General features: G+C 32.5%; 1 protein-coding gene across 2 annotated transcripts; it reads left to right on the top strand.

Annotated features, from left to right (window-relative positions):
* The first annotated feature begins 1,581 nt into the window (after positions 1 to 1,581).
* Positions 1,582 to 16,773, top strand: LOC133188614 (protein O-mannosyl-transferase TMTC4-like). Of its 2 annotated transcripts, none has more exons than XM_061324109.1 (16): positions 1,582 to 1,663; positions 3,662 to 4,025; positions 4,397 to 4,613; positions 5,259 to 5,346; positions 5,735 to 5,859; positions 6,504 to 6,623; positions 7,132 to 7,296; positions 7,419 to 7,621; positions 9,397 to 9,568; positions 10,400 to 10,528; positions 11,371 to 11,450; positions 11,540 to 11,647; positions 12,865 to 13,006; positions 14,163 to 14,277; positions 15,012 to 15,200; positions 15,510 to 16,773. In XM_061324109.1, exons 2-16 carry the CDS (start codon positions 3,679 to 3,681, stop codon positions 15,650 to 15,652), a joined length of 2,343 nt encoding a protein of 780 aa, XP_061180093.1. In that variant the 5' UTR covers positions 1,582 to 1,663; positions 3,662 to 3,678; the 3' UTR covers positions 15,653 to 16,773. The 2 variants fall into 2 exon arrangements, with proteins under 2 accessions (XP_061180093.1, XP_061180092.1); XM_061324108.1 differs by lacking the exon at positions 1,582 to 1,663 and adding an exon at positions 2,719 to 2,795.
* The last annotated feature ends 523 nt before the right edge of the window (positions 16,774 to 17,296 follow it).

The following is a 17,296-nucleotide window of genomic DNA, read 5'->3' as shown; positions in this document are numbered from 1 at the left end:
TCTGTTTTGAGGTGAGAGGGGATAGCACTGGTCAAGGACAGATTAAATATTTATTATTTATTTCCTTGCCAATCAAGGACAGATTATTAATTTTCAGTATTTTCGAGGACAGATTATTTACCCCCCCCCCCCCCCCTCGGAATCAAATGGTCGTCCCCTTATTATTGGCCTAAATCTTACTTTGACAGATTCATCTTCAAATTCATTTGTAATTTTAAAAGAAATCATTTAGCAATGTGATATTTTATGAGAATATTACACAATTATGTAAAGAAGGAAAATTTCAGCCCCCCCCCCTTTTGACCTCTTGGGTGACCTTGCAAAGAACTGTCCATTTTGAACAGTGTTAATTTCAATGAAAGAAAATGAAATCATATTTTTAAAATTGTCCCGAATCTCCCGATCTTCGAATTTCTCTCAATATGAAGGATCCAAAATTCATTAATTTAATTGGATTTTTTTCTATGTAATCCCTGGGATGCAGTTATTCTTTACAGTTGTCTAGCAGAGATATTCAATCCAAGTCCCTGAGTCATAAAATGTACAATTTCGGTAACAATTCAACCTAATCGATAGTAGTTTGCTTGTTTAATAAATAAACTGTTTTCTTCTCCATTGCTTTAATATCAACGAATTCATTTTAATTTTTACCATTTTCAAAATACATCCAAATTAGTAAATTGTTAAAACATACTACTAATTTGTTATATCAAATTACTAATTTGTTATATCAAATTACTAATTTGTTATAACAAATTAAATAACTTATTATGACCAATTTTTAAATAATAATTTATTTTATCAAATCATTAATTTGTTATAACAAAAAAAAAAAAATTGTTATAACAAATTATTAATTCGTTATAACAAATTAATAATTTGTTATAATAAATTAATAATTAGTTTTATCGAATTACATATCTATTTGTTATGGCAAATTAATAATTTGTCATTAACTATATATTATTTATTTGTTAAAACAGACTAACAAATTGATAATTTGTTAAAAGAAATTACTAATTTGTTATATAAAATTACTTATTTGTTAGTTTCAAATAATAAATTAACAATTTGATTGTTACAACAACGTACTAATTTGTTAGAACAACATACCAATTTGTTGTAATAAATTACTAATTTGTTATGTAAAAATATACTAAATTGCTATTAATAACAAATTAAGAATCTGATTGTTACAACAACATACTAATTTGTTACAACAACATACTAATTTGTTACAACAACATACTTATTTGTTATAACATTTTAATAAAAGTTACTGCTGCTGCCCTTTTTCTCCCATCTTCGCTAGCCAAGGGTTTCCGATCCGAAATCTACTGTAGAGTAGATTTCGGATCGGAAACCCTTGGCTAGCGAAGATGTTTTTCTCCAACACTAAAAAGTTTTCTTATAATTTTAAGATACGTCCCTGTAACACATTCGATGTCAAAATAAAATCTGTCTGTATTTATTAAGTAACCCATATAACATGCTAAAACCACTACACCCCCCCCCCCCCATCCCCCGCCCGCCTCGGTCCAAAAAAATAGATCAACGTTGCACGACTCTCCAAGGAACGAGTACTCTACAGTGCCCCGAAAAAACGGAAAAACGTGAGCCAGGGGTGTATTCTGCTGCCTGTGACGATAATATGTTAGCTAAGGTAATTAATTTTAGTTCTATTCTTTATAAATATACCTGTTAGTAAACCTTTGACCATACCATGATAACTTTCAACCACGTAACGCAGAACTTCTTATTCATAAACAGAGGAAATTCGAGACAGTAGTGTCCATACAAATTCTAAACTCATAATACCGTCGAATATTACTAGTATGTAGGTACCTGGTAAGAATAAAGTCACTTGAAATAGTGACAAAGTAAGGCCTATATGTAAGATAGGTGTAAAGATAGGTGTAGTATTTAACTAATTTTTGCAATTGATTCTCTGTCTCTTTCTCTCTCTCTCCCCTAAATTATTAAAGAGGAATGTGGTGTACGCCTACACCAGTTCTATGGGGGAACCACTTTCCTACACTTTCATTTTCAAAATGATCATAGCATACTATTATTAATTTTTTTTTCTCTCTCTCTTTTACTGTATCACTCATTCAAATTACTCTGTATAATATGTACAGTGTATATACATCGCTGTACATTATGTCATTTTATTAAATCTCTCTCATTATACAGAGTACAATGAATTTTGTTGATCTAAATTACACTCCTTTACTGATCAAAATATATAATAGTATATATACTATTATATATTTTGATCAGTAAAGGAGTGGGGGTCATGTTAATTTAGATCAACAAAATTCATTGTACTCTGTATAATGAGAGAGATTTAATAAAATGACATAATGTACAGCGTGGTATAAAAATAGCTCTCTAACTGGTTCTGCTGGCATTATTATGGAAAATAAACAGAGGGGACCAATAGACCATGACAAGAGAAGGCCAGATCCAGCCCTCCATTCAAATCCAATGAATAGCATGCCCATTTCATTGTAATTTATGTTGTCATGTGAAGTCTGAATTTCCATTTTCAATTATTATGATTATTAGATTTTAATGTGTTTCAAACTTGATTATTTAACTAAAGTGTGGAATTATAAAAAACAGAATGTCATTGATGAGGAAGGTGAACTTTCTTTGTTTTGGATATTAGCTTGGCCAGCAAAATGAAAGAATAATAAATAAAAGGAATTATTTTAGATAAAAGGAATTAGTAATAGAAGTATCGACACAAAGAATGTGTACCTGTAACGGAAACCTGGGCTGCATATAACGGGGTAGGTGCATGTTTAAAACTCGGAGATAGGAGAGTTATATATGGCTTTTAAATTGAATTGATTGATTTTTTGTTGGTGAACCATTTAGCCAAGGTAATCTTACACGGTGTATGCTTAGTGATTATGGATTTAACCTTTGGAGGTTTTTCTTTTATTTAAAACTATATTCTCAAATGAGTGTATATAGCCATTTGTTCTTGAGTTTGTCAATGAATAGAAAGATGTTTTCCTGAGTATGTTTAGATGGGTTAGCATAAAGACATTAATAATTATGTTTAATTTATTGAAAGCTAATATTTACAACATGAACATGATGAATTGTTAAGCTGCATGCAGAAGGCACGTACAGTCTAAAACTGTGAATTGCAGATCGAATCATGATTTTGTGAAGAACATATTAAATCGGAGAGGTTTACATTATTATCAGTGTAAAGTCAAACTTCAAGAATTATAAATAATATAATGAACATTCTGAATATTTTTTTTAAACAATTCTTATTTTTATACTAGCTATTCTGAATATGAGAGCCTTTAATTGAATGACTTTGGTCAAACCAAGATATGAAACATTAGCAAATAAATGAGTATGTGTTTAGGTCAGTTGCATTGCTGTCACATAAAAAAATACATGTATCATATATAAGATCATGTAGTGGCAAGGGGCTACATGGACCATGGATATTGGGCTGTGTAGCTCAGTGGTTAGAGCACCTGACTAGTGATGCAGGGATCCTGGTGGTTTCAATTACAAGTCCATGCAGCCAAATATTTTCTTTATAATCATATCTCCTTTCCTACTACACACACAATATTAAAACTAAAAATTTCTAAAGACTTCAGTACATTGATTTACTCTTCTATTTCAGGATGAATAGTCACAGCCATGAACAGACTGAAGCAAAATGGCCATAGTAATAGCAGCAAACAAAATGGACATTCTCGGAGCATCAGTAATCTCCCTAACAGGAAGGAGTGGGACAGTTGTCTGCCCCTGCCAGCACTCTCCTTCCCTGCAGCAACAGGCATTGTGTTCCTTTTTGCCATCACATGTTTTGTAAATAGTTACCATGGAGATTTCGTCTTTGATGACAGTGAAGCCATTTTGTCCAACAATGATCTCAAACCTGAAACACCTCTGTCTGATTTGTTTGTGCATGATTTTTGGGGGAACAAGCTGGACTCTAAAACCAGCCATAAGTCCTACCGTCCCCTTACAGTGCTGACCTTTAGGTGTGTGATTTTAGCCAATAAAACAAGTTTTATCCAAGTGCATATCCTGTAGAATATTTCCTTAATGTGAAAATTAACAATCATTAAGGAAATCGACACATATATTGTACATGTAAGCATATTTTGACTGATATAAATCATCAGGCTCCAGCCAAGACCATAAACTGAGGGCAGACTTAATAAGTCAAAATTTAGATTCTGAATATCTTGATTATAAAAGGTCATGCAGTTGTATAAGTTAAGTATTTTGCATATCATTGACCTGAAAGCATTTGTCAATGAAAGAAAAACTGATTTTAATTGATATAAACTGTTAAGAATAAATGGTAAAATCCTAAATTTCATCATGTTTAATTATTTTTTTTTTTTAGATGGAATTATTGGTTGTCAGGCGGTGCCTTTCCTATGTCATTCCACATTGTAAACATTATTCTTCATGGCCTTGTGTGTGTACTCATGCTTATCATATTCTCATTGGTCCTGTCTGGTTACCATACCGATGCAAAAGGACAGATTGTGTTTGGTGCTCCTAAATCATCTTTGCTGTGTGCCGTTCTGTTTGCTGTTCATCCTGTTCACACAGAATCAGTGAGTGATTTCAATTTATGTCTACGCAGCTGCGTTCTTACATATTGGTTTAGCTACATGTACACCCTACCCTAAGTCCATACATTAAGATTTTCTCATGAACAAAAAAGAAAGAGATATATGTAATTGAGCTATTCTAAGAATTTTTAAAAACAGGATGAAGCAAGCATTATTAATTATACCACAAGGTACTAGAATATCTGCAAAGTGTATCCCAGGTCAAAATCTATCCATATCAAATTCAAAATGTAGGTAATACCAACTCCATTTATAGAATAACAATATTACCTGTCATATTCTTTTTCATTTTCTGGGACAGATACTTTAAAATAAAATTTGTATGAAGATGTTTTTGGTATCGTGTGCAATATACTGACTGATTAGTTGAGTGATATTGATTGTATCTATAACCAATTAGATCTCGATGGAAAAAATCCCTCATTTTGATTTTTAATTACTGTAAATTTTTGTGCTCTTGATTTCTATTGCCTGATAAGATAACATTTCGTTTTCAACAGAAAGTTAAATTATTACTTTCTCTGTAGAATGGTATTACAGTAGAGATATATTTTTTTGTATTTGACAAGTGGCAGGAAAAGCAAAATGAATATATACATGTAAATTTTCCCATACTGTATTTGACAGGTGGCCGGAATTGTGGGTAGAGCAGATCTCCTGTGTGCCTTGCTCTTCATCCTTTCATTTATTTGTTATGTCCGCTCCTGTTGTCAAGGTAAACTGAACATTTATTTGTTATGTCTGCTCCTGTTGTCAAGGTAAACTGAACATTTATTTGTTATGTCCGCTCCTGTTGTCAAGGTAAACTGAACATTTATTTGTTATGTCAAATCCTGTTGTCAAGATAAACTGAACAAAGTTTGTATTTATACTGTCAGCAAAAACAAATGTCAGCTTTCAACCATATGGGTTTATATGTACAAATAGCAAAAAAATTGTAAAAAAATATTTAAAAAAAGAAAAGAAAAAAAAACAAAATCTAAATGAGATAGCATTTTTCCTTGCTGCTTAAAGAGGCAGTGGCCTTATATACATTCATATTGCTTCTTATAGCTCATCTGTTTTCATTAACATGACTAATTATGAGGATGTATGAATTGCAGAAATCTCATTCCTGCCAAACAGAAGTCTTCATCGTCCAGAGACATTCTCCATGGCCTGGCTCTGTCTGTGTTTGGTGCTGTGTGGTTTGTCCGTTCTGTGTAAGGAGCAGGGTATCACAGTCATTGTAAGTGGAAAAAAGGGGGAGTTGACAGATTAAAAAAAAATATACTGTAAACCAACTTTTATATTTGTGAGAGAAATGTTTGTGAGCATTTCAAGTTCGCGAATATTTACATTGTCTTAAACCAGTCGTTCACTATGTCATGTTTTATCAAACAGGAAAGCTTATAATAAATGGATCCTGAATATTAATTATTGTTGACTGGTTTTCCATTGGTGATTCCTGTGTAATAGTTTACAGTATATTTCAGTTTTCTATATAGTGACATACAATCAACATGAGGACATTTTTGACTTGTATGTGTAACAGAAAAGCAAGATAACATAAACCTAACCAAACAATGTATACACTAATTTAATTCTGAATTGTGAAAGTTACCCATCTGACTTTTTCTACATTTATTTAATGCTTGTTGTAGTCGATGCCAAATATTCAGTGTGCTCACTGTTTGATGCAAAATGGATTTCATTGTCAACTGAAAGTCCAAACTGTAGATCAAATTGAATTATTTAAATCATTAGTCACAGCCTTTATTTTATAAAACTAATTAATTCAGACCTTGCAATGTAATCATGATTTAAAACTGTCAATACTTTGTGTATTTAAATCACATATATGTATTCTACAATGCTATCTTTTTATTTTAGGGTGTGTGTAGTGCATATGACATCATAGTTATTTGTAAAATTGATGTTTTGAAATTCCTGGGATTGAAAAAGTCTGGGATGAATGCAAAAAATGATAGCTCTCCAAGCAATATAGATCAGGTTAGTTTGATTTCATGTCATTTCTTTAGCACATTTAGTATTTACAGTCAAACCTCGTTATCTCGAACTTGATGGGACCAAGAAAAAACTTTGAGATATCCAAAGGTTCGAGATATTGAGAGTAAATTATCAAAAAAAAAATGTGGATGGAATTTCCAGCTCACTTTGACATAACCATGGTATTCGAGATATTGAGATTCAAGATACCAAAGTTCAACTGTATACTATTATTAAAATTTAAGAATTGTTTACAAATTTAGTAGGATACATTTACATAATTCTTGTTATATGTTAAAAAAAATTTAACATTGATCAAAACCAAAGCTACAGCTAGTGTGTATATAAAAATCAATTATTTGTTACCCTAAATAAACATATAAGTCACTCAATTGCTTTGGGAATTATATATACATGTATATACGAAATGAAAACTTGATGATAGTAATTAAATTTTTAGCACTGCACTTGTATACTATTATTCCTGACCTTTAGTATTTTATTTCTTTAGAGGCCATCGGGTGAATGGTTTAAAAGTCTGTGTGTGCGTCACATATTCCTGGTGATCATTGGTCTAACCATTCTTGTCACTAGATGGCGTGTTATGGGATCAGCGCCACCTATATTCCAAGTGTTTGATAATCCACATTCCTTTGTAAATAATACATTAATTAGGGTTAGTAATTTAATTCTGTAGCATGTTAATGTTATTTATACTGATTTTCAATAATGTTTCACTTTATAATCATGTTTATTACATAATATATATTTAACACAGATAACATGGCTAATTTTCAGGCTTTGAACTACAACTATCTGTATGCCCTGAACTGCTGGATACTTGTTAATCCCTGGTGGCTTTGTTTTGATTGGTCCATGGGAAGTGTGCCAACAATAGACTCTGTCTCAGATCCCCGTTTATTGGCTGTGATAGTCATGTGGGCAGTGCTTATATTTCTTTTATACTCAGCTGTTATTCAAGAAGTTGGTCAGGAGCAGAGGTAGGCAGCATTAAGGCAGTTTGGTATGGTAACATTTAGCATAGCAGTAGTGTTTACATAAACACAGAATTCCATCAGTATAGCACAGTATGGAATATTTCATCATAAATCAGTTCATCCACTTAATTCAATATTAGCCCTGAGTATCGCAAGTCACCTAAAGATACAATATGTATCAGGATACGAACTTGCAATACAGTACAACATATCATGATACAGTTGTCTACAATTAAGTAAATTACTGATATCTTTATGTATTTTTTGTGGTGTTTACCTCCACATTAATAAAAATTCTCATCACTCTTTATCAAAGTTTATTATGGGAGGATTCATAGTCTCAACATTGGATTCTTTATAATTTAATTTGTTTTCTGCCATTTGGAACGTTAAAATTTGTTAAGACCTACACAGATTTTTCAAGTAAGACAATGAAAATTAAGTTTTAAATTACTCTTTCCCCACCTGACAATATGATATGTTTATTATGAGCCCTTACAATCAATACAGTTGACTTATTGTTACATTATAGATCCTTGCAGTTCAGTATAAGAGAGCATAGTGAAATGCATGTTTATATAGTTCAGTATAGAGCGCAGTATAATTCGGAAAAGTACATATGCACTTATAAATAATGCAGTAAATTTCAGTATCTCTGTATTAGTTTTGATTGGAAGAACATTTTAATAATAATAATAAAATTTATTTTAAAAATTACATCAATGATCTTGTCAAGATGTGCATATTTTTAGCTCACCTGAGCCAAAGGGTAAAGTGAGCTTTTCTGATCAAAAGTTGTACATTGTCTGTCGTTGTCATTGTTGTGGTCATTGTAAACTTTTCACATTTTTATCCTCTTCTCAAGAACCACTGGGCCAATTTCAACCAAACTTGCCACAAAGTATCCTTGGGTAAAGGGGATTCAGGTGTGTTCAAATGAAAAGCCACACCTTCTTCAAAGGGGAGATCATTACAAATTGATGAAAAATAAATGGCATCATTTAAAAATCTTCTTCTCAAGAACCAATGTGCTAGAAAATATGAAACTTATGTGGAATCATCCTCAGGCAATGTAGATTCAAGTTTGTTCAAATCATGACCCCCAGGGGTAGGGTGGGGCCACAATGGGCTATCAAAGTTTTGAAATCTTTAAAAATCTTCTTCTCAGGAACAGCCAAGCCATGATTGGTCATATTTATATGGAAGGATTCTCATGTAGTGTAAATTCAAGTTTGTTCAAATCATGACCCCTGGGGTAGGGTGGCACCACAGTGGGTGATCAAAGTTTTACATAGGAATACCTAGGGAAAATCTTTAAAAATCTTATTCTCAAGAACAGCAAAGCCATTATTAGTCAATTATTAATTCAGAAGCATCCTTAGGTGGTGTAGGTTCAAGTTTGTCAAAATCATATTTAAACTTTTCAATACTGAACTGATTTCTGCCTTTTCCTAGCCAAAGTGCTTAGGTGAGTGATGTGGCCCATGGGCCTCTTGTTATTTATTCCTTTTCATGTACTCATTGTGTGCATTGATGTTCCTTATGCATGGTGTGCATGGTGTTTGAAATGTATATTAAGCAGAATACAAGTTACATGTAATTCTTTTATCGCTCCAGAATTTGAAAATCAATGTTTACATTACATTACATTATCGTTTCAAGTTTTCACTTTTCTTGTGAATAGAATAAGTCATTATATATGAAAAGAGTATCATGTTTATCATAATGAATATTAAGTACTAGGCAATTGTTGACTTGATTATTATTCTTTATTGTAGAGTGCTAACAATGGCCCTAGCTCTGTTAATTGTCCCATTCCTGCCAGCCTCCAATCTGTTTTTCCGTGTCGGCTTTGTCATTGCAGAGCGAGTTCTCTATCTTTCCACAGCAGGATTTTGTATATTGGTTGTCATGGGAATCTGCAAGCTTCATCAAAAATGTCCCAGCATTGTAAGAGTTTTTTTTTTTTTGGTAAAGCTCACCAAATTCTTATTAAACAAATGTTTAACATTTTCATTGCTAAAATATTTGGCTAGTCAGCATGTTTACTTGATAAAATTGCATGTTCCCCATTGTATTTGTATCCAGTTACAATAGTTTCTTTAAGTTCCTGGGAAGCAAAATGGCCACTTTTTAGCTCACCTGAATCAAGGGCTGAAGTGCATTATTCTGATCTGCAGTGTTCATCTGTCTAATTTTCAGAGCTAGTTCTGTTTTAATGTATTTTATTTAGGCCAAAAAAATTAATCAATAGTTTCTCAGGCACCGCCGCATCAGGTCAAAAACGGCTGCATTGATCAATTTTATTGACATTTTGAAAAGGGAAATAACTCAATTTTCTATTTTTCCAAGTTGAAAAAGAAAATTGAGTTATTTCCCTTTTCATAACAATAATATTGATAGACGGTTTTTATTAGATAAACAATATTCTTCTAGTATATACAGTCCTTTATTAATTAACTTTTAAAGAAATGTTTAGAATAACATAATTTAAAGTTGAGTACCTTATAATTAGTATATTAAGAGAACAAAAAAGTGAGAATCAGTTAATATCATCATTTTGTTGAACAACTGACATGAAAAAAAGAAACCTGCTTTAAAAAAACAAAAAAAAAAAAACAAACAAAAAAAAAAAACCAAAAAAAAAACAAAAAAAACTGCCTGCCACATTGAATTTTGAAATTTTTGGCCTGAGAAACTATTAATTAATTTTTTATGGCCTTACAAAACTGTTTGTTCTGTATGAATTTCATAGGTGGTTTAATATGCTTTATTTTACAGAATATTCGTTACTTTGTCTTCTTCCTGGTATCCATATTTATGTTGAGATCCATTCAGAGAAGCAACGAGTGGAACACAGAAATGTCTCTGTTTACATCTGGTGCTAAAACCTGCCCTCTAAATGCTAAGGTGGGTTCTTAGAGCAGGGAGCAAAAAATTGCTCTCAGTGCTAAGGGTGGTTTTTAACACCAAGGGCCAAAACCAACCCTCTCAATGCTAAGGTAGACTTTAACAGCAGGGGAGACAACTGGTCCTTTCATTGCTAAGAAAGGTCTTTATACTCTCAATGCTAAGAAAGGTTTTTACAGCAGGAGCTAAATGCTGTTATCTATAGCTAAATGCTTTGCTAAGTTTTAATGACAGGGGCCAATACTTGCCCTGTATATGCTATGATGCATGTAGGTTTTTATGAAAGGGGCCTAAACTGTCAATTCAGTGTTAAGGTAAGTTTGTATTGTAGGGGTCCAAAACCTGCCCTCTAAATGCTAAGGTGGGTTTTCACATCAAGGATCACAACCTATCATTTCAGTGCTAAGGTAAGTTTTTTTTTATAACACTATTTACTGGGACTAAAAATTTGCCCTCTGAATGCTAAGGTAGGTTTTTACAGCATGGCATGAGCCAAAACCTCCTCAGGCACTTTTTCTTACAGTGGGAGCAAAGATATAGACCTGCCTTCATGTGCATATTGCTAAGGTATCTTCACTGCAAGGGCCATTTACTACCTTTCAGCACTATATTGCCCTACAACTGCCAAAGTATGCTTACTTCTGGAGCCAAAACTTTCCTTTCAATACTAAGGAATGTAACATAAATGCCAAAATGTGCCATTTCTATAGTAGGATAGAAGACATGAATTTTACTTACTGTGGATACATTCTTGAAGAAATAGTGTAACCGGGTACATTATAACTCTGTTTATTTATACAGGTACTTTTTGCTCTGTGTTCATGGTATTGTTAACATTACAGATACATTACAATATAGGGAAAATAAACTCTGATGTGGGCAATGTGGAGCAAGCAATAAGTAAATACAGACTAGCTATCAGGTACGTTTTTGATGTATTCATCCAAGGACATCTTTAATACTTGTGTGGCTATTAGTGTAGTATAAAATTGGTATAATTTGATGTTTTAGCCTGAATCCAGACTACGACCAAGCAATGAATAACCTGGGTAACTTACTTAAAGACCAGGGACAGAATATGGAGGCTGAGCTGTTGTTACAGAAGGCTGTAGAGATAAGGTGGGTAGTGTCATAGATATTGTCAGTGCAAACTGATACCACACAGCAGTACTTACTTATTCACTTGACACAGCAGTATCTACTTATAATCCGTTTCTTTTGGAACTGTCAATTAAATACGGGAAAATTTAGCATTTTTTTTTATCCCACCTATACAAAGGCAGCTCTGGGACAGTGGGTAAAATAAAGCACTGCATGCCTTTCCTGAAGTACCTACCTTTTTGTCTCAAATGAAGTGGTCAGTATTTAAATGTCTGCTCTCTGTGTAGTCAATATTCAATACAATAGAAAGCCATGATCAATGATGCAAGTGATAAACAGGTCAAGTGCTCAAGGTCTGAGATGATGGGGAATATTAAAGGCTTTTATTGGATTTCTCTATTGGTACATGTATTTATGATATCTGTTTATGTGGTTGTTAGCATTAAGCCAGTTAGAAGTACATGTATATAAAATGGGGTTTTCAATAGTCAGTGTAAGTTATTTACTTACTACATGCAAACCAGGCTTATATTTGCAACAGCTTTTATTTACAATTCATCAATTTGATTTATTATGATAGATTTTTGCAACTGAGGAATTATTCTTCATGTATACATATATGTGCCATTAAATAAATGGTTTGCAACTAGGTGAATTTGTGAGTAAAAAAAGTGTTTGGGAAACTCATTGATATTTTGGGCATACAAATAAAATTTCAAGATAAGTAGAAATGATGCATTTCTCTATGGTACATGTTGTACATATGCTTTCTTGTCTGACATTTCATATGATAGGGCACTTTTGTATTTAAAATTGAATTTATATGATTTAGTGTTGTGAATCTTATCCATAATGAGATTAACAAGTATACTGTAAACCAAATATTATTCGTGTCATCTTTTATTCCTGATTCGTCAGTTTGAAATCAATCCATGATGATTAATGTTTGCAACTAAGGAAACACTCTACAAATACAAAGTAAAATAGATGATGGTTCATGGCGATTAATATTCGCGAGTTAAAGTAGGTCTCTAAAACTCGCGGATATTTCTCCCACTCGAATAAAAATTGGTTTACAGTACTTAATATGTACATAAGGGAAAAATTGCTTTTAATCAGTAATGAAAATTGATGATATTAAACTTGTAATCAGTTATCTTACTAACTGTATTGGACTAACTGTATTGGATAACCTGAGATAAATAACCTTTCACAAACATTCTTGTTCTTTCTAGGCCAGATTTTGCTGCTGCATGGATGAATCTAGGGATTGTGCAGGCAGCTCTGAAGAAGCAAAAAGAGGCAGAACAGAGCTACCATACGGCCCTCAGACATCGCAGGAAGTACCCTGACTGCTACTATAACCTAGGAAATCTTGTAAGTGATTTAATGTTAATTATTATATCCTGTACTGGCAAGCAGCCTAAAATATAATTCCAAAGTATTATTTGATTCCAGAAAGGAAAGCAGATTTATGCTCTGTTGGTTTCATGTTTTGGTTTAATTCAGACCCAAATGATAAAAGATTGTTGAATTATTCAAATTTTATGATTCACTTCATTGAAAATGTTATTTTACATGTAAATGTATGTTGTATATCATATAACAATTGAAGTGGGCAATTTTAATTGAGTCTATAAGCTCACCTAACCTAAAGTGCCTATGAGCTATATTCCAATTGAAATTTGATTTTTTGTCTGTCATGATTATCTATCTATTTTTAGTTACATACATGTATTGTTTCTAAGAAGAAGGTATGGTGTAGGCTTTATTGTGCCCTAAAATTTAATGTTCTTTAAAAGTATTGAAAATGGCTTTAACATGAGTTGAGTAGATGAATATGATAAATCATTAAAGAATATGGCATGAAGGAGGACTGATCTGGAAAAATGACATCATAAATTTGATAAATTTCTTTGTTTTATGCAGAAAAGCCTCAAAATGACTAATTTCTGTGATTATTTTCCTCTAGAAAATAGTGAACTTCAGTTTTTGGATATATTGTGCAAAATGCTTTGAAAAATCACATATCTTAAAATTTTTGTGGGCGATGCTGGCACTGTAAGTTTTCTGAAAGAAAATTCCACTGAAAATTGATGTCTTCTGCAACTTTAAAAGAAAATATGGGAAAATGCACAAGTTCATGACGTCACAGTTAACATTTAGGAGGTCATATTGGAAAAAAGATTTATATGTTTTTACTGCATGGAATTTCAATAATTCAGAAAGGATGGATTTTAATTTCTTACATCACTTCTTAATTTTAGAAAAATACTGGGCCATATTTGTATTGAAACTGTACCTTGTTCTTTGTCATCTGTAAGATTCTAAAATTTCTTTCTTCCTGTCCAGCACCACAAAACAATTTCATTCAAACTTGGGGTTGTAAAATTTTTTGTTCTCTTTAACCATCAGATTTAAGTTGACAAAAAATACTTCATGGCTTTTTTGTGTAGTTTTAATGTTTCTCAAAATCATGAATGTCTAAGCTAGAGGGAGACACATTTAAGTTTGTTTTTTACTTTCTCTCCAGTACCTGGACATGGGGCAACACCAGTTAGCATTAAGTGCCTGGAGAAATGCTACCCTTCAAAAGCCAAGCCATCTTAATGCTTGGAGTAATATGGTCATCTTGCTGGATAATCTAGGTACATGTACATACAGTTATTCATAACTTCAAGAAATACTTATTAATTTCCATTTGTGTAATTCCCGAGTTTTATCTCAGATTGAAAAAAAAGACTGCTAAATAAGTAGAACAAAGGAGGGGTGGGGGAGCGGGCATATTCTTAGTAATTGTAATAACGTTGAAGAGGAGAATTTCCTGTTGAATGATTTACTTGAAAAAATACGCATGTATTTTGATGTACATTTATAAACTTAAGAAGTAACTTTGAAGTCAGTGAAGAAAGACTTGTTTACATGTATATGCATGTAGTTGCCAAAGATACCCATATACTGATGTTTCTTTGAGCCAAAAGGTTAAAGGTTACAACTACATGTAGTGTCCATATGATTTTTACAGTGGTGCAAAGTAGCAAGGAGAGAAATTGCAGAGATGGGATTTAAATTGATCAATTAATTCTTTAATAAAATATTCAAAGAATTTAAGAAATACTCTGTTTACTTTGTTAGTATATATATTTATGTGGTGCTTTAAAACTGAAGTATTTCTTCTACAAGAATTAATTTGAAATCAAGGTCCTTTTCTTTAAATTCTGCTGTCATGTAATGATTTATTTTTTGAAATGAGCAATACATTTAAGCAATAACTTGATTATACATTGGTTTGTTCTTGTTCACAGTTATTAAAGGAAAAGCTAAGCATATTATTTGATTAGTATCATCATATTAATTAACTGGAGTAAATTTTCTGATGTAGAGAAACTAGAGCAGGCAGAGCTTGTGGGTAAGGAGGCAATCAGGCATGTCCCCAATGACCCCACCCCCTACTTCAACCTCGCTAATGTCATTGGAAAAGCAAATAGATACCAGGAGAGTGAGCAGTACTTTCTAAAGGCCATACACCTCAGTGGAAAATCTCCAGCATCCAAGATGTATGCCAACTTAGGTAAGATTATATTCATGTAGCTCAATATAAAACTATAGCAGCTACATGTAATATGTGATATATAATTGAACCTGATAAACATTTCTCATGATAAATGCAAAACATGATGATGAAAAACATGATAAAAGATGCAAATCTGATAACTGAAAAGAGGATACAACAGGATACAAGCAGGATAAGATAGGATAAACATTATGGTAAAAACGATTTGGGCTTCAATATTAAGATGTCCAGTATGTAGCCATGTTGTTCTCTATAATTTAAATAATGTACATGTACACTATATATATATCTGTTTCATTCTTATAGGTGTACTTTATCATCGCTGGGAGAAACCAGCTGAGGCAGAGAGGGCGTATCTAAAGGCACTGGAAATAGAACCAGCCAATCAGAGCGTCTTACAGAATCTACAGATGTTACTCCGAAAATACAACAGAAAAGGACACTCTTAGCGTATCGTTAAGTTTGTTATACACTGTTTTCTACAACAGAGTGACACAAAATGAAATATCTTCTGTGGTAAAATGGATAGCTGATTAATTTACGCATCAAACTACCAAGGAATGGAATTGTGGTATAATGAAGATGATGTCTAATATAGCCAATATCTGGCTTTGTCTACAAAGATTGATGTTCAATCAGATATCAGTTTCTGCCAATTATTGAAGAGCTGCCATTCATGTAGTACCCATAGCATATCTAGTACATGTACATGCATTCTTAATATGCATAATTCAGCAAAACAGAAGTCGCTAGTTTAGAGAAGAAAAATTTACTTATTTAAAATATTTCTTCATCTCCAGTAATATTAAGTCAGGGTTATTGAATTGTGTTTGTAAAAGGCAGATAATGTGTTTTTTGAGATAGGTGCAAATGACATAGTTTAACCTCAATATCTTGCACTCAGGAAAAAAAGAGCACTTGGAGATATTTAATTTTTCTGGGAAAACCATGCAATTTGAAACTTTATCCATCTTTGGCACACTGAAGTCAAACTACATGTATCCCAGTACCAGGAATGTCAATATATCAGCATTAGAAATATTTAAATTAAGCTGGTTATATATTGCATATCTGTTCATTACATTCCATCAATACTTTTGTTTTTTAAAGGAAAGTTTTCACATTTTACTTGCATTTTTTTTAAAATATACATAATGTACATGAATGATTTAGAATTATTGTTGAGAGAAAATTGCTTGTTAGATCTAAAAATCCATTTAAGTTTTCCTGTTATTTTGAAGATTATCTCTGTGATGTTTGAAGAAGATACCAGTAGCATTCCATTTTTGATATACATATATATGAGTGGTTGTGGATATACACACATTTATTTTTTCTGTTGTGTTAAGCTCACAGAGTGCTTTTTCATCTGCGGTAACAGGGCTTTTTGGTTGGTCTTGTTTTGACTTTTTTTTGTTGTTGTCGTTGCGAAAGTTGAATACTTTGTTTTTTCCATTTTGCATAATGATAAGAAGTACATTGCAATTACAGGGCTTAGCACTGAAAGATCTTGTATAACACATCTGGTTTTTTTTTTATAATAATAGCCATAATATTTTTGTAAAAATATATGAATTTACCATTATTCTTAAATAAATTGAATGTTATCATATCTTGGAGTCCTATTTCTGGTAAAGTCTGTTGCTCAAAAGTCTTTGTGAAGCACAGAAAATCTGTGGGCAAATGCTGTATATTTGTCCCCCAATATCACTGAAAGTGGGGGGTATGATATGTGGTCTGTCCCTCTGTCTGTCATTCTGTCTGTGTGTAACACTATTACATGTTTCCGGATGATATCTCAAGAGGCCTTGTGCCTTGTAGCTTTTGCAATGAAGTTTTGTACTCCCTATGGTCTAAAGAAGACCCTGAATGATTTTGAGGTCAAAAGGTCATGGTCAGAAATTTTACATTCTGTCTGAGAGGAACACTTGTTTCCGAATAATATCTTGAAAAGCCTCTGGGCTTTTGCAATGAAATTTAATATCAGAACTCAGTATGGTCTTAGGAAGACCTCTATTGATTTTGAGATCAAAGGTCATAAATTCACACATTATGTGTGTAACACTTTTGTTCCCAGGGGATATCCTAAAAAA

Source organism: Saccostrea echinata, unplaced genomic scaffold, assembly GCF_033153115.1.
Source record: "Saccostrea echinata isolate AGI-Se365-2 ecotype Australia unplaced genomic scaffold, CSIRO_AGI_Sech_v1 ptg000016l, whole genome shotgun sequence".
Classification (NCBI taxonomy): Eukaryota; Metazoa; Mollusca; class Bivalvia; order Ostreida; family Ostreidae; genus Saccostrea; species Saccostrea echinata.
This window is presented reverse-complemented; position numbering and strand designations above follow the sequence as displayed.